The 18003-nt window shown below is 30.6% G+C and overlaps 2 protein-coding genes across 3 annotated transcripts; one reads left to right on the forward strand and one right to left on the reverse strand.

The window, feature by feature from the left end:
* Positions 1-2631: 2631 nt before the first annotated feature.
* Positions 2632-6131, forward strand: LOC124939915 (small ribosomal subunit biogenesis GTPase RsgA 1, mitochondrial). The gene is made up of 7 exons (XM_047480378.1): positions 2632-2786; positions 3060-3123; positions 3200-3816; positions 4545-4760; positions 4866-5060; positions 5160-5353; positions 5614-6131. The coding sequence occupies exons 2-7, from the start codon at positions 3111-3113 to the stop codon at positions 5801-5803; spliced, it is 1425 nt and encodes a 474-aa protein (XP_047336334.1). The 5' UTR covers positions 2632-2786; positions 3060-3110; the 3' UTR covers positions 5804-6131.
* Positions 6132-7886: 1755 nt separating this feature from the next.
* Positions 7887-10021, reverse strand: LOC124938177 (GDP-mannose 3,5-epimerase 2). Of its 2 annotated transcripts, XM_047478568.1 has the most exons (7): positions 9882-10021; positions 9338-9748; positions 9136-9229; positions 8928-9057; positions 8721-8853; positions 8416-8623; positions 7887-8319 (listed from the first exon to the last, which is right to left on the reverse strand). In XM_047478568.1, the coding sequence occupies exons 2-7, from the start codon at positions 9745-9747 to the stop codon at positions 8164-8166; spliced, it is 1131 nt and encodes a 376-aa protein (XP_047334524.1). In that variant the 5' UTR covers position 9748; positions 9882-10021; the 3' UTR covers positions 7887-8163. The 2 variants fall into 2 exon arrangements, with proteins under 2 accessions (XP_047334524.1, XP_047334523.1); XM_047478567.1 differs by lacking the exon at positions 9882-10021 and having other exon boundaries at positions 9338-9786.
* Between the last annotated feature and the right edge of the window lie 7982 nt (positions 10022-18003).

Here is an 18003-nt window from a genome sequence, read left to right on the forward strand (position 1 = left end):
CCCTTTCTTGTACCCAAAAAAAGCTAATAATAAAGGCAAAATTGGCCAGAGTTTTTTTTATCATCATAAATACCTTTATGAAAGCAACCTTCTACCCACTCTAGCTCAATATTATCTAATATCTCAGAATAATTAATAAGATTGTTAAGATCAAGTACTTTAATATTTTTGCTTATTAATTATTAACAAGTACAATAGTAGTATTGGGAAGTTTGTCAACTTGTGTTGTTTAAATTTGGTTGCTTGTAAAGAGTAAATCTCATGATTAGATTTCCAATGTCATAACACCCACAACATAACCTAACTGTTCATAAATAATTAATTAATGTATATTATCATAAGGGAGGGGGTTATGGTGAAGGTATCACATGCTTGGAATGATAGGATACCATTTTCTTCTTCTAATTAATATAATATGCAATAATATAACCATTTAAATAGTATATAATAATACAAATATAATTATTTATCTTTAGTAGAATTTAGTAGAATTTTCCAATTGAAACTCCTTGTTGGCCCAATTGAAATTGCAATCATCTCCTTTTAAATCTTAAAATTTGAGATGAGATTTTACTTTAACGGATTTAAACGTCGTTAACTTATTATCTATCTTACCTGACATTTATAAATAAATAAAATATTCATATTACTAATTTAACCACTGAATTCAACAAATTTAGAGTTTTGACTATTGATTCTATAAAGTTAGGTAGTCAAAATTCTTTATTTCCTGAAATTCGGTAGTTAAATTAGTGATATTAATCTTTTATTTATTTATAAATTTAATGTAGATAATAAGTTAATCACGTTCGAAACTATTAAAGTTTTGTTTTGTATGACTTTAATAATAAGGATTCTGAAATTTTAAAATTTTAAAAGAAATTCAAAATTTCAATTAAACTCCAATAAAAAAACATCTTACTATTACTAAAAAAAATGTCTTAAATTAAAAAAGATGGGTGAGATTTGTGTTTGCTTCCTAAAAATAAAAATAAAAATAAAAATAAAATTTATATATATATATATTATACTATATAAAAAAAATTATATTCATTTTTTAATTATGTGATGTTGTTTGTGGGTTTTTTTTAGCTTTTTTTTTTTATTTTCAATTATGTGATGTTATTTTTGTATATTTTTTACTCTTTTTTTTTTTGTTTTATTTAGTGATGTAACTTTTGACAAACAATGTCAAATCTTGTACTTATTTAATTTGATGTATTTTTTAATGGTTGAGAATTTATTTTAAGATGGTATAATCAATTGTACAAATTTAGTTTTACAATCTAATATCTAAAAACTTCAATTTTGATAATCATTTTCAACCAAAATAGTTATACAATTATTCTTAAAACACAATTAAAAATCCTAACTATTTGCATGTAAAGGAATAACAGAGATTTATAAAATGTATAAACAAATATTAAGTTTGATGTGCTTAAATTAAACATGAAAAATCTATGATATCCTGGATTTTATTTTATAAAAAATGAGCTCTCATAAAATTGGGCTTTGCTTACTGGGTTTGTAAAATACCCATATTGTGAGCAATGGACCTCATATGTGAGTTCTAACGAAAACATATATAAATTTATTTTATTTGAGATATTATACATTTAAAAATATTTTGTATGTTTAATTTTTTTTATATATAATTTAAATATATGTAATTTTTTATAGGTTTACTTTTTTATTTAAATTATTAATCTATAATTAATTTTATTGTGAATTTGAAAAAATATTGGAATTTAATTTGTAAAATTGATAAATGTAGTATTAAAAATAGTTAAAAAAGTTTGTTTAAAAAGAAATATTTCGATAATATGTTTTAAGTTTAGAAATGAATTTTTGAGTTAAAGATAAATTATTGATTGATTTAATATTTACAGGTTTTGTATTTTTTACTCAAAAATTTAAAATAACTAGCATGTATTTCGTGCATTTGCACGAGTAATAATATAAAAAACTATAAAAAAAATATTACGGTAAATTTTTTATTGGCGGGTCAACCCACAATCCGACCAAAATATCCATTTACGCTCACATATATCCAAATTAACCACAGCTCTCGACCCGACAACCCGAACACTTTAAAAATTAAGCATCATTATATATATATATATATATATATATATTAGTCAGTTAAAAAGTTGAACTTATATCGTTAAAATGTCACGCGTTTATCAAATTTTGGGTTGAATTTAAAATATAAAGTGTTATTAGCCTAGTTGGTTAAAATGTTGTACTTGTTTTCGTTAGGTGGTAAGTTTGAATCATACCTATAACATTTTTAATTTTATTTTTAACCGTTTTAAGTTTATGTGCGAGTCAACCCACAATCCGATTCAAGTATCCATTACTCTCACATATATCCAAATTAACTACAGCTCTCGACCCGACCCGGCAATCCCAACACTTTAAAAATTAAGTATCATTATATATAGATTACAAAATACTCGTTAATAAAAGTTTTAAATGTGAAATAATAGATGACTAAAATTTGAAATACTTATTAAAGGTAAAAAACAATGTGGATGACTAAAAAATTTGAACTGGTGATGTGGCGCAACCTCGTTAAACGGTGGAGGAGATTGGTGTATGGTAACGGTGTAGAAGAAACCAATACTGATTTCCAAATCCTCTGTTTTATCCCCCCTTCCATTGCGGCCATCTTCTTCGTTGGACCTCCCGCCGGCCGAGACAAAGAGTCCACTTCCCAAATCGCCGTAAAGCAGACGGCAGAGCTTGACGACCAGACTCCGGCGTGACTCCATCTCCAGCATTAGGTATCGTCTCCCTCTACTCTTTGCTTAATTAGTCGCCACCGTTCCATATTACCTTTAATTTCTTGCTCAAGATTTATCAAGAGTATTGAATTCCTGAAATTTGTTAGGATTTGAGATGGGTTCCTTTGCCTAATCCACTAGACACCAATCTGATTAATGTTTAGCGTCTATATATAATACTCTAATAACATAGAAATCTAAAAGTATGGTGACCCCTAGTGTTGTTGCCTTGAATTGACTACTGGGTTTGATACTGAATTTTTCTTCTTGTAGGTAAGTGGAAATAAAAATGGAAGCTTTAGGAGGTTAAACCAGTCAACTTCTATGGCATTGGCTGGTAAGAGTTTGTTTCTTCAATGGGTGATTCTGGTCCATTCTACACTCTGTTAATAATAATTTGTCTGTCCAACAAGGTATCCGACCAATGTGTTGGGAGAGAAGAAACTTGGAAAAAACCTCCTTTTGTGTTTGTTCCAGGCATGGAGAGAGTTCAGGTAATGTCTCGAAGAAGGTTCATTTGCCCCCCAACAAGAACCTCCTTAAGGCTCGTCAACAAACAGTCAAACATTACTCCAACATCTCTCCTCTTCTTACTCCTGAGGATAAGGCTCAGCTGTCACAAAACCAAACAGTTGGCATGGTTGCTTCTGCTCAGGCCAATTTCATGCGTGTAATTGTTCAGGCGAATTCGTCTGAAACTCCTTCAGATGATCCGAATGCTGGAGTTGAGCTGCTCTGTGTGGTGAGACAAGTGTTGAAGAAGATTAAGAGGAGAGTGCTGGTTGGAGATAAGGTGGTGGTTGGGGAAATAGATTGGGTGGATCGAAGGGGAGTAATTAAGGATGTGTTTGAAAGGATGACTGAAACTCTCAATCCTCCGGTGGCTAATGTTGATCATTTGCTGGTCTTGTTTTCTTTGGAGCAGCCAAAAGTCGAGCCCTTCTCGCTCACCATGTTTATGGTGGAAGCTGAGTCTGCTGGCATACCTCTTACTTTGGCGCTGAATAAGATGGAGCTTGTCAGCGAGGAGGTATGATTTTTAAACCTTTTGTACTCTTGTTCTCCATATAGCTGTAGTACTAGTTAGAAGTTATTAAGTAGCAATAATATATGGGTTAGACCTTCAAAGAAAAAGAGATGAGATTATAGGTGACAATTTCCTTAGACAGCCCTTGATAAATGCACTCACAATAATGATTTACAAGATATAAGTAGCTATTTTTTTTAAAATGCTTGTGTTTGTTCCTTGGAGAAAGCTAACACGACCCCCACAACCACATCACTTCAATCAGAGCGTTATGGATGGGAATTGAATCTGACACCTTTGGTTTCTTAGACAAAACACCTTCTACTTGAGCTGAGCTACCCTGATGTATTAAGATATCAGTAGCTATCATATATCCTATTTAACTAATTGTAACAATCAACTTATCGTCCAATCCTCCTACCACATTTTCTCGTGTGATTGACCTTCCCAAACCCTAACCTTTGTTCCGTAACTTGATGCTGCTACATTGGCTTGAGTGTAGATCCAGAAGTAGGTAAAGAGTGCACTTCACTTGTGTCACATGTCCTTAAATATATGTCTAAACCCATGATATAAAAATCAAAATGGAAAAGATAGTAAAAAGTATTGCTCTAGTGTTTAACAGTCAAATTTATTTAACTCAATTATCTTTCCTTAATATAGTAGCCTTCCTTTAACCCGTCCTCATATTGGTCCATCACACTGTGTTCTAAGCTTTGATGGTTGTACAGACATTGCTGATGTGGAAATCAAGGCTTCACAATTGGGGTTATGAACCAGTTTTCTGCAGTGTAGAATCTAAACATGGACTTGACACTCTTCAGTATATTTTGCGGGAAAAGACCTCGGTCATTGTGGGTCCAAGCGGTGTTGGAAAATCTAGTCTGATCAATGCTTTGAGGAGCAGCAAGCATGTCTCTCCAGACTCCGAGAATTGGTTTGATTCTGTCAGTTCATCCCTTTTTTTCATGGACTTATTTTTTATTCTCTCTTTCAGTCATAGGCATATTGTTTTTCGAGTCAACCTATGAACACTCTGTTTCCTACATCAGATTATTGGCAGTAAGTGGTCTGAAGATCAGCGTGTTGGGGAAGTATCAACTAGAAGTGGCAGAGGAAAGCACACCACTCGTCATGTTTCCTTGCTTCCACTAAGTGGAGGTGGCTATCTTGCTGATACTCCTGGATTTAATCAGCCTAGTTTAATGAAAGTCACAAAGCAATCTCTAGCACAACATTTTCCCGAGGTTACATTTACTTCTTCCATTTATTTCTCTGAACTTAGGTTTGAAAGATGCCACCTTTTTCTCTCATAACTGATACTTTCATTTCATATTTTCTTTCAGATACAAAGAATGATCAATGAAAGTGAGCGTACACATTGCTCGTTCAACAATTGTCTGCATCTTGGTGAACCAGGTTGCATAGTTCAAGGGGATTGGGAAAGGTATCCATACTATTTGCAATTACTTGATGAGATTAAAACTAGGGAAGAAGTCCAGTTGAGGACAGTTGGAACTAAAAGAGAAGGAGATATGAGGTATGATTCGTGTTTTCTTTACCTTATGAATTTGTTTACTGCTTGACAACCTTAAGAATGGAAATTTAGCTTCATATCTTTTGTGCCTCTCAATAACAAATATTTGGAAGACGAATCATTGTCATAGTTTAACGGTGAAGTTACTTCGATTGTTATAACTCTAGTAACATTATCATCAGTTTACAATTGTTGGTTGTATTCCTAAACACTATTACCTAATAATGCTATATTCTTATCCTTATATGCTAATGGTCATGTAGATATAAAGTGGGCAATATGGGTGCGAAGAAGGAAGAACCAAGGTTGGACCCGAAGAAGTATAGGAGACAATCTCGAAAGAAAACCAATCAGTCATTACTAGATGGATTGGATGATTTTGATAATGATTCCACATCAGATGATGATGAGGATCCTATAATAAGTGCAATGAAGTATGAGAATGATCAGTAGATAAAATGTTGCATTAGGATTGTAAATAATAATCCCCTAAAGTGCAAGTGCAGGAGAAAATCAAACCAATAGTGCTGTCAAATCGAACATGATATTTGTAAGTCTATTCACGAACATAACTCGTGACCCTTGATCTCTTAGACTATTGTCATTTTGAACTTCGGTGGTTCTGATATTAAGAAAATGTTATAATTACACACAATTATGACATCATTTTTCTGGTTAAGAACCCTTTCAGTTTTGTAAAAATGTAGATAGATTAGGTCAAAAGCAATGGAAATGAAATGATCTTTTGTCATTTGTTGCAATAAAATGATTAAACCAATGTTGATGGATTCTTGGTTAGGCCTTGATAGATGACTTATAAAAAAAATTTAAAAATATATAGGGTATTTTAGTAGTTGATTAATAAGTCTAATTATGATATTAATTGTTTTCATAACCTCTATAAGGATCAATCTTAATCAGAATAACCTTCAAGTCAAAGAACACTACCCCATTAATCCAATCTCAATAGTATAAATAATCTTGCAAGTTGATTAGGTAATTAAAATTAGTTTATATGAAGATTACAGGATCTTTAAACTTTAATTTGATGCGTTACGTTTCTTCTTTATTAAATTTAAGCTCATAACTATAGCCTTCTTTAATTAGGATGTAAATATAAATTGTAATAACATTTTTAATTCAAATTCAAATGAATAAACTTTTCTACTTTCAAAATATACTATTTGTATAAAAAAAAATAAAAAATCAGGGTTTGAAAAGATTACCTTGAGATGTGTGTAAAATGGACAGTTTTTGAAAATCGAGTATTCATAGCTATAGCCATGTGCTTATTTATTCTATTTCAATCTCTCTATCCGAGGTCTTTTTATTTTTTATAATACATAAAGTTTTAGTATTTTATTTTCCCCACGAGGAAAATTAACCATTATTTTTCACCCAAATAATTAAATATTTGTTCACTTTTTCCAATGAAAACTACTTATTGATCATTGAAATTCAGAAAAAATAAAATAAAAAAGCTGCATCTTGGTATAAAAAATGTTTGGATGGATCGTTTGATTGATAACTGATAATATAATCCACCTGAAATTATAAAGAAAATGTATAGTTTCTTATTTTGTTCACAAATTATGCGTAGGTTACAATAATTTGAATTTTAATGTGATTGTAAATAAGTGTGAGGGTTAATATGTGGAGCATTTCAAATATATATTAATATATAAGATTATAAATATATATAATCTTATTTGGTTTAATAGTCCACAATAGTCCACGGTTGTTGAAGACCAATATTTGATAAATTTATATAAATTAAAACTATTTCGTATTCGTGTTTTTAGATGAAATTGAATTCGTGAATAAATAATTATTTTTATATTAAAAAAATGATACAATATTCATATAGAGTTAATTTAAAATTTTGACATTTTATTTACAAATAAATTTGGTTGGTTTAAATTAAAATTCAAAATATATTAAGCGTATAAAGTTATATGTTAACTCTTAATAAGAAAACAAATATATATTTAGAGATGTAATTAAAAAAAAGTGCACAAAGATTGATTTTGTATTAATATTATATCGTTTAACTTTATAGTCCTATTTTTAATTTTGTAACAAGTGTATTATTATAGTATTTATAATATTAGTTTTATAATTTATAAACAAATAAATTTAGATTACTCATGTTTTTTTATTTTATTTTAAAATATTTTAAGAGTCTCAAGTAGGGAATCTGTAGATGTATTAAATAAATTTGCAGTATCTTACTTTGATTGGAATAATCTTAAAATTATTTAAAAAAAAACAACCAAAAGCAATTCTTAGGATTTAACATTTTAAATTATTTAAAATCCCAATCAAACAAGACACAAAATTTGAGCCATCCATTAGGACAATTACCTTTAAAGATAAACTTGAAACTTGTTTAAAATATAATTTATTTGAACAAAATAATTAAATATATTTAAAATAAATTAAAATATTTGTTTAAATTCAAAAATATATATTTTACTATCTTAATTGAAATAATAACATACATAAAGCAATTTATTTAGAGAGAAAATAACATAAATTGAAGGATGAAAAAGATGATTATTATTAGCTCATGCTTTCATTTCATCCAAAAGATAGGAAGATAAGCACCACTAGAATGGCCATAATACTTAAAAAAGGTAGCAAATAGTGAAGAAGAAGAGTAAGAAGAAGATGATCTTCATTCTCTACAACACACAAACCAACAACCATTCATAAACTAGTAGGCTTTTCAAACATAGTAGTTATAAGTAGATTTCAATAAAATGCCACACAAACAAGAAATTGCATTGAACAAAGACCCAATAGACCCGAGCTCATTCCTTGCCATCTGCTGCCCGAAGAGACCCAAGCTGGACCGGAGCTTGAGTTCCCACAACTTTCGATGACCCATAGGCCGAAAGATCAGTACCCTTCTCCTTCTCCTTCTCGATTTGCTCCTTGATCCAAAAATAAGTGAATCTCAGACCGTCCTGTATAAACATAACCATACAAATGTTGTTTTAGAATCATCAAACTTGAGACTTCAATTTCTCCATAATAATCTGTAACAATTGGATTGATATTACCTTCAGTTTCATGGTAGGGGCCCATCCCAGCTTTTCTTTAATAAGAGTGTTGTCCGAGTTTCTACCACGAACACCTTCTGGACCAGGAATATGATGAATTGGGAGTTTCCTATCGTCAAAGCCCAGAACAATCTCAGCCATTTCATTCATGCTTACATCCTCATCACTTCCAATGTTCACTGGTTCTCTAAAATCCGATTTTGTCAATCTAGCAACCACCAAATTTCGTTAAACCAACCACAATTCACAATTCATTCATTCAAAAGAATGTTTACATATAATGGCCAAAAGGTAAGTTGTTTTACCTCAGAACACCTTCGACACACTCATCAATGAAAGTAAAAGATCGAGTTTGCAGACCATCTCCCCACATCTCGAATCTATCAGTAGAACAGAGGGCCTTCCTACAGAAGGCAGCAGGAGCCTTTTCTCTTCCACCTTTAACAAATCAACAACCTTATTATTAACAAAATCAATCAAACAACAAAAGGTCTAACTAAGCTGATGCTCACCCTTCCATGTTCCAAAAGGTCCATAGATATTGTGAAAGCGGCCAATGCGGCATTCAATTCCAAAGTCCTTTGTGTAGTGCTTGCATAGTTCCTCTGTAGCTAGCTTCTCCAAACCATAAGCATCTTGTGGCTAATTACAGACAGAAATCAGAAATTCCATTTTTATTTAAGATCTAAAACAAGTAGTAGAAGAAGAAAAGAAAATAACCTCTGCAGGCCAAGCATCAGATTCCTTCAAGCTCACATTAGTTTCCAACTGCTTAAATTCAGGGTAAATGCAAGCACTTGAAGCATAAAAGAACCTACACAAAGAACATATAGACTGATTTCAAGACAAGGGTATCACAGATTTCTCAATTATCTTAAAAAAATTCCATTCCTTTTTTACAGACAAAAGCAAAAGAACAAACCTTTTAATTCCATTGACCCTAGCAGCCTCAATCATGTTGAAACTAATCATAGTGTTGTTATACATGATAACAGAGTGATTCGACTGAATGAAACCCATACCACCCATATCAGCAGCAAGATTGAAAACATGATCAACTCCATTTGTAACTTTAAGACAGTTCTCCATCACCCTTAAATCAACAAGATGAAATTCATGACAAAACATATCCTCAGTCATATGTTCATTCTTCTTCCAATCTGAAGCAATTATGTAATGACCCTCGTTCTTCAAACGCCTTGCGATGTGAGACGCAATGAAACCACCAGCACCAGTAATTGAAATCCTCAGCTTCTCAGAAGGCCAGTAAGGCTCTCTTTCCAAACCCTCATAGGTGTAATCTCCGAGATTGGTTTCACCAGCGCTTCCCATTCTGTAGATATTGTTGTGGAAAAGAAGAAGAAACTATTAAATCTGGAGAAAATTGAGAAAACCCAAGAACAGTGTGAAAAATGAAGCAAAATCAGATAAAAAAAAAGGAGATTGAGAGAAGAAATAGTTGAAACCTGAAGGAAAAAGGGTGTTAGAGATAGAGATAGGAGTAAAATGAGGATGGATGAAGATGCACTAAGAGCTCCTAGCCTCTCGTCCTATATATAGAGAGATTGTCTCTTCCTATCCTCTCCACACCATTATTTCTCTGTAAATTCAATTAATTAGGTTAAAACCCATTTTTTCAAATAATAATAATTATTATTAACATTTTGTTTTCTTCTTGCTACATTTTTTTTCTTCTTTTTTTCAATAATGGTTTTTTTCTTCTTTTTTTCAATAATGGTATATTAAAAATAATGGTAGATAAAATTAATTATTTGACTTAAATACTAAATAGGTAATAAGTCAAAAATAGTAAAAAAAATTAAAAAAAGTAAAATAATTTAACTCATTTATGGTAATATATAATATATAATAATTATGTTTTACTATTTATATAAAAATAAATATAGTAAGAATCATTATAAATATTTATTTTTTAGACTATTTATATATTTTATTTAATTATTGTGTTACTTTATATTATATTTTTAATTATGGAGCACGTTTATATATATATATATATATATATATATATATATATATATATATATATATATATATATAAAATATAGTAATTTAAAAATGAAAATAAATATTAATCAAAACATACCCAAAAATAAAAAAGGGCAAGAACGTGAAATAAAGTTCGTCCCCAATTTATTTGATCGACTTGTTATATCTAAAAATAATGAAAGATAAAACAAGCTAATGGTTAAGTTTGGTATACATGTTTGATTATATAGCCGATTATCTAATTTAAAATATTAAGTAATTTTTGAAATAATTAATTTAATTTGGTAAATTAAGAATAATTAGTATAGTATGAGTTCATATATAACAAGCTTAGTCTTGAAAATGAATTATATAATGTCAGTGTAAAAGTAAATAATCTTTACTTTTTATATTAGTTTTACATTCTATTACAATAACTTACCTAACTAATTAAATTCAACTTTTTTATTTAATTTATTCATTGTTATTTTGTGACTTAATTTAAATTTTATCATAAATTTTGTTATTTTATTTTTTTAACTTGGAATGCTTTTAAAGAAAAAAGAATTAATATTGACTTTTTTATTCTTAATTAAATAAAAACTAACCATTGCAACATAAAGAAAATTTTAAAACAGATGAAGAAGAGGTAAATATGTTATTATTGTTTTATTTTGGATAGTTTGAAATAGTATTTTATTTAAATCACCATCTTATTTAAAAATTATTAAAATATAAATTAAAAAACATTATTTTTATGTTTGAATAAAAATTAAATTATTTTTCAGAATCATGAATTGTATTATTCTCTAAGTTATTGTGTTAATACATTGTTTAACTAATAAATGTAGATTTTTTTATATCTTAATTATTTAATGATAACAAATAGGTAATTCATATCTATATCTTTGGAATTTACTTTGATGTACATAATCAAACAAGAGAAAACAGTTTACAAATGTTTAAAATATGATTGATTTAAATTAATAATGCTTAGCCAATTAATTGTGTGATTAAAATAAGGTATTTTTAATCAATTAGGTAAAATACAATTAATAGAAATTTCCCTGTCTTTCCTCTGTTTTTGGAAGTTTTTGGTGCAGGACCAGACTGATAATGACTTTGAATTGAAATCGAATCTCAAAAATAAATTCATTAAAATTATAATGTATAAACAATTAATAAATATATATAATAATTAAGTCATAACATAAAGAATAAATTATGTTATCATCATATTTTCTGTATTTCTTTCTTTTAAAAAAAAGAAAGAATATATATAATAAAAAAATTCAAATTAGAGCATTTTAAATAAAAATAATCGGTGATATTTTTTCTCTGGAAAATCAATTTAATTTATCATTTTATTATTATATGAGTACTTTTTAAATTTTTGTTTATAAAAAAATACACTTAAAATAAATGAGAATTCTAGGAATCTTAGTCTTTGTTTTTTTTAGATTTTTTATTTAATCTTTAATAAATTAATTTTTACCATTTATCATTAAATCACCTCACTTATTTCATTAACTAAAATACTTTTTATTTTAAATTATTATTTTATATTTTATTTATATATATCAATACCCTTTAAATCTTTTTTATCAAAAACAATCATCATATTTTAAAAAATTATTAATTATCATTGTTTTTTTCTACCTCTAAATTATTCAAATAATTCCAATTCAAACAAGGCCTTAGGAATGAAGTTCTTTATTCAAGTAGAGAAATTAAACAATTCTAAAATATATTAAATAACAAAGTATGGTTGATTAATAGTAAAAAAAAACTAGTTATAAAGCATAATATATTATTATAAATAAATTTAAAATACAGTTACAATCAAATTAAGCTTTGCTATTCTTTTTTTCACCGAGTCAGGGATTAATTAATATTATAAAAACATTCATAAACTTATTTAAAGAAATTTAAATTCATTAGAATATGTAGGGATTCACAATGAATAATATGATTTAATAAACAATTATATTCTAGAAAGAAATAAAAAAAATTGTATTTTAGATTGGAAAATAAGTAATGAGGAAAACATTAGTGGTTCACAATTATAACAATTTAATTGTATTAAGACAATATTCATCTAAATTTTATGGAGATGAAAACCAATTCATAATGCAAAGGCAATTCATGATAATCTAGGATCTCTTTGCATAATAAAAAAGTAATTGTAATAAGATTACAATAATATGAAGTCTGTTGAAAGATATTTTTTTTTATCAAATAATCACAGTTATAAAAACAATAATTCCTAATAGCACTAATAATATGAAAATAGGGTGTAAAAGGTCAATTTATCTTAGGGGGTTAAAGTTTGTTTAAGCCAGTAGATATTTTTTTAATGTATAAAGGTGATATAAACCATATTTTTTTTTAAAATTTAATTCATTAGTTGTTTCTTAATTTAAAAAAAAAGAAGTAAAGACAGTTTTTCCGATTACCAATTTTCTAAGAACGATGGAAAAGGAAAAATTGTGGATGTGATCCTCCGCTCTCACCTTCACCCTGTTTCTTCTCACAGGGAGAGGACAAAAAAGTATTTTTTTTAAACATTATTCCAATTTTATCCCTCCTCTATGAGAGGAAACAAGAAGAACATGTGAGAGCAAAAAATCTGAAAAAATTGAGAAGAACAATGATATATATGTTGAAGAAGAAAAATTGTAAGAGTCTTGAGGGTTGTATTTCAACCTTTACAACCAACTCTTTTAAAGGAGTAATTTAACTTAGAAACATAAGTTACTTATAAACACAAGTTCAAGCCCATTAATAATGAAATAAGCCCTAATTATATAAAAGACAATAAAGACTAACAACTTTCAAATTTATTGACACTCAGAGTAAAGCATAAACCTAAAAAGAATCTTAGACCCACAATCTACCCCGTAAACTTGATTTGGTTCGAGATTCTTCATGCTGAGAAGCTCTCGCATCTCCGCGAATTTGACTCTTGCTAGCGTCTTAGTGAGAATGTCTACACGTTGCTCTCTAGTGCTTACGAACTCTACGACGATCTATCGGTTCTCGACAGATTCACAGATGAAGTGGAACCGAGTGTCGATGTGTTTACTGCGTCTATGAAACACCGGGTTTTTCATTAATGCTATTGTGGACTTATTGTCGACATAGAGGGTTACCGGCCTTGGCTCACATCCGAGCACATCGCTCAAAAAGTTTCCCAGCCAAAGTCCTTGATACGAAGCTGTAGTAGCTGCCATAAACTCCGCCTCACATGAAGATAAAACAACAGTTCGATGCTTCTAAGATTTCCAGGTTATCAAATTCCCGTTGAGATAAAACACCATCACTGCGGTGTTTTTTCTATCGTCTGTGTCACCGACTAGGTCGTTGTTAGTAAAACCAACGAGTTCTTCAACTTCTCGTTATCTTCTTAACTAAATCCCATAACTATCTATTGGTGTAGAGTGGTAGGCTGCTCCATGTGTTGACTCACTATATTAACTACGTAAGAGATATCATGTCATGTGTGCGTTAAATACCCGAGAAGCCCGATGATACACATATACTCCTTCAGATCCACTAAGCTTCCTTCCACATCCTTTTTGAGCTACATCTTTGCTTCCATCGGATACTTGCTCGGGTTGCAATCCTCCATTGTGAATTGTTTCAACACCTTCTTCGCATAAACCGCCTGCTTCACATTAATGCTATATTTCTTATAGTCCACCTCGATACCAAGGTAGTACGAGAGTAGCCCAAGATCACTCATCTCGAATTCCTTCATCATCTTCTTTTTGAACTCCTCAATGCTCCTCATACTTGATTCTGTCACGACCAAGTCGTTGACATATACATCAACGATGAGTACTTCTTCTCCATGGTTTTTCGTGTAGCCTTCTCTTGAGAATATTTCACGAAGTTGAGACTCATCATTCTCTTGTTGAGGCAAGTGTTCCATGCCCTTGGTTCTTGACGTAGTCCGTAGAGAGCCTTGTATAACTTGTACACCTTGTGCTCTTTATTTTTGATGATGAAGCCTTCAGGTTGAACGATGTAGACTTCTTCTTCGATGTCACCATTGAGAAATGCTGATTTGACATCCAAGTGGTGAATCTCCCATCCACGGTGAGCTGTAATGACAAGAATTAGCCTAACTGTGTCAAGTTTCGCCACCGGTACAAAGGTCTCCTCAAAGTCAACGTCTTACTTCTGCACGTAGTCTTTCGCTACCAATCCCACTTTGTGCTTGAGGATGTTGCCTTCCCTGTCTCTTTTCAACTTAAAAACCCGCTTTAACTCAATGGTCTTTTGACCAGGTGGTAAATTAGTGAACTCCCATGTCTTGTTCTTCCTGATGGACTCAAGCTTTTCTTCATGACTTCATTCCACGGCTCTTTGGCTGCCGCCTCATGATATATTGTTGGCTCGTCGGTGGTGAGCAACAATAGTTCATCACAATCCATCTCTACTAGTAGGCCTAACCTTAAGGTAATGCAATCTATGCAGTTGCATAGGCCCCAAAATTTTCAATATATAATAGTATTATTAATCTTATTTTTTCCTTGTTTTTTTCTCTTTTTATATTAAATATATATTATACAATATATATAACCTTTTTATTTGTTTTTAACTCTTTCTGTATTATAATATATTAACCATTTATTCCTTATTTTATATTATATATAAATATTAATTATATTTAACGCTCTTTTCTACTCTAATATTAACGCCTTTTCTAACCTAATAATATTGTAGGGTTAACTTTTTAACCCTAGACCCTACTATTGTCGGCCGTCATTTTTTATTTCTATTCTAAGTTTCTAACCTAATATGTTTTTAACCCTAAATCCCTACTATCGTGGTCGTAATTTTCTATACTAATATTGTTTGTCCACATTTTTCGTATGTTTTAACTTCTCTCTTCTATTAATCTTCAAGTTTATAACGATCTTAAAAATCATTTTGAGGTAATAATATTATTGATGCACTTATTTATTTAAAATTTTTTATTCTTATGTTAATCTTTCTAATCTTGTACCACTTTAAAATATTTATCATTAGACATCAGACCATATATCACCAATATTATCAAATCAAGCTTCAAAATTATAAAAAACATATCACCTGACCCTGTGAGCAGGTTTTTCCCCCCTTTTTGAAGTCTAGTTCTAGTTAAATAATTTTTACTTAATTCATTAATTTATTATTAACTTTAGAATTTATAAATTAGCTTAAATATTTTAATTTTAAATGGCGAAGAAGAGTATAAATAATAAAGATCGAAAAAAGTTTCAAAAATATGAGTCGGGTGCTTATAAAAAAAATATCAAGAAACGTCGCAAGTCAATGACATAATCATTAGTGGGTTCAATTTCTAAACTGTTCAATGCAAAAAATCAATGTTCTCTACCTTTGAGTCAAGATAGAAATGAAAAAAATAATAATGTAAGAGTATGAGATAAAGTATTGAAACAACCTATTAGTAATATTGAGATAATGAAGAAAATGATTGTTGTTATATATTTAATTCGGATATATATTTTGTTAAATATAAAATTTATAATTATTAATTCTCAAAAAAAATTTAAATTATAAAAAATAATAATAAAAATATTTACAATTTTAGGGCCACCAAATTTAAATTTGCATTGGGCTCCCAATCCTCAAGTCCATCCCTGTCTACTAGTGGTGTCTCCGCATAAACATCTCGTAGAATTCCAAACTCCACGGAATTTTATACGAGCTCGTTGTTGTCGTTACACTACTTCCACTTCTTCTCCTCCTTGAACACAATATCTTTGCTCATAGAGATTCTTATGCAAGATGGATAAAGAAATCTTGCGCCTTACTTTGTCTTTGAACTTCACATTTCTGGTGATCTTCTCGTTAAACTCATTGAACTTCTCTCAATGGCCCGTCATATGGTTACTTGCTCCATTTTCAAGGTACCACACGTTAGTGTGGTTATACTCATCACCACTTGCGAGAAATTTAGCCATGACTTTCTCTTCATTGAGCAACACCACCTATGGTTCCTCCTTGGACAATTCTTGTACAAACTCTTCGAAGTTTGTCTCCTCATCTTCGGGCAAAGCGTTAGTCACTCCCTTAACAAACATTAATGTTGGTTCCTCGTCATGGAAGCTAGTGAGATTTGCCTCATTATTGGGCTTTATGTTAAAGCACTCGGTTGCGTAGTGCCCGTACTTTTGACAGGCGTAACACTTCACTATGCTCTTGTCTTTGCGGAGTTTGGTATCTTCTTGTCGATATGAGCTTTCTCCATGAATTCTTCCTCAACCCTGCCCTTTTCCACGACCTCGATTATCTCCACCGTTGCTACTATGACTCGACGATCCAGAAGAAAAATTGACTTCTCTGTTTTTCTTCATTTGTGACATCCATTCATCATGTTTGAGCAATAAGTGCTCCTCCTCTTGGTCTCCATAGCCGCGAAGTCTCTCCTCATGGACTTTGAGACGACCGACAATATCCTCGATGACCATATTCTTGAGGTCACCAAATTGCTCAATTGCGGTAACGATTTGCATGTATATTTGTGGTACAACTCTAAGGAACTTCTTAACAACGGAGATCTCCACCACCTTATCTCCCAACGAGAGGATACCAATCACGATGAATGTCAATTTCATGGTAAAATCATCCACCGACTCCTCGTTCTTCATGTTAATCACCTCAAAGTGTGTCTTCAAGGTTTTCACTTTTACCTTCTTGACTCTCTCCACTCCAACATACATCGTCTTTAGCGTCTCCCACACTAGCTTGGTAGAATCGTTCTCGATCACCATGATAGGACTTCCTCGGGGAGCGCTTGATAGATGGCGGCGAGAGCCATTCTATCATTTCGTTCGTCGACCTCGTCGAGTATCATGGCTTCCCACACTTCTTATGCTTGTAAGTTTACCCACATCTTCAACTCTCACACCGAGTAGTTACTCTTCGTGAGTAAGAGATAGGAGAGCGTCACATTTCCTTCTCTTTCGATCTTCATTGACACCGCATCTCTGTTTAATTTTGTCAACGACATGTTCTTCAGATAGGCTCTAATACCAAATGTTGATTCCAATTATCGGATCTTCTAAGAACAATGATGAAAAAAGGAAAATAATGTAAAACTAGGAAGAACAATGATATATATGTTGAAGAGGAAAAGTTTTAGGAGTCTTGAGGGTGTATTTCAACCTTTACAAACAACTCCAAAAGAGTAGATTAGATCAGAAACCCTAAGCTACTTATACACACAAGCCCATTAATAATTAAATAAGCTCCAATTGCATAAAAGACTTTCAAATTTACTAACTCACAAAGACCCACATTGATCTACCTATATTATTCATAAATTTCTCTTTCATTTTTTTCACGCCCACTCCAAATGTTTTTAAAACTCATTTTTTTCAAGCTTATCCTAACTCAAATTTCTGGATCGTATATGTGATAATGAGAGAGTTAATATTAAAACATCATTTGCAAATTATAACACTATCAAATATCGTCTCATTATAGTTATAGCAAGTGAAATATCCAAATACAATGCAAGATATGATCCATTATTCTTTGTTGAACATGAAAATATGCATGATGCCTCTTGTTCTTACATTTACT

The sequence above is a fragment of the Impatiens glandulifera genome, chromosome 5 (genome assembly GCF_907164915.1).
Source record: "Impatiens glandulifera chromosome 5, dImpGla2.1, whole genome shotgun sequence".
Taxonomy (NCBI): domain Eukaryota; kingdom Viridiplantae; phylum Streptophyta; class Magnoliopsida; order Ericales; family Balsaminaceae; genus Impatiens; species Impatiens glandulifera.

Excerpts from the sequence above, each read along its gene's own strand:
- LOC124939915 (XM_047480378.1), top strand. Across the intron at positions 4,761-4,865 it reads CCGAGAATTGGTTTGATTCT|ATTATTGGCAGTAAGTGGTC; the intron begins GTCAGTTCATCC and ends TTCCTACATCAG. Across the intron at positions 5,061-5,159 it reads TAGCACAACATTTTCCCGAG|ATACAAAGAATGATCAATGA; the intron begins GTTACATTTACT and ends ATTTTCTTTCAG.
- LOC124938177 (XM_047478568.1), bottom strand. The coding sequence starts at position 9,747 with ATGGGAAGCGCTGGTGAAACCAATCTCGGAGATTACACCTATGAGGGT. Across the intron at positions 9,230-9,337 it reads AGGGTCAATGGAATTAAAAG|GTTCTTTTATGCTTCAAGTG; the intron begins GTTTGTTCTTTT and ends TTCTTTGTGTAG. Across the intron at positions 9,058-9,135 it reads CTGATGCTTGGCCTGCAGAG|CCACAAGATGCTTATGGTTT; the intron begins GTTATTTTCTTT and ends GTCTGTAATTAG.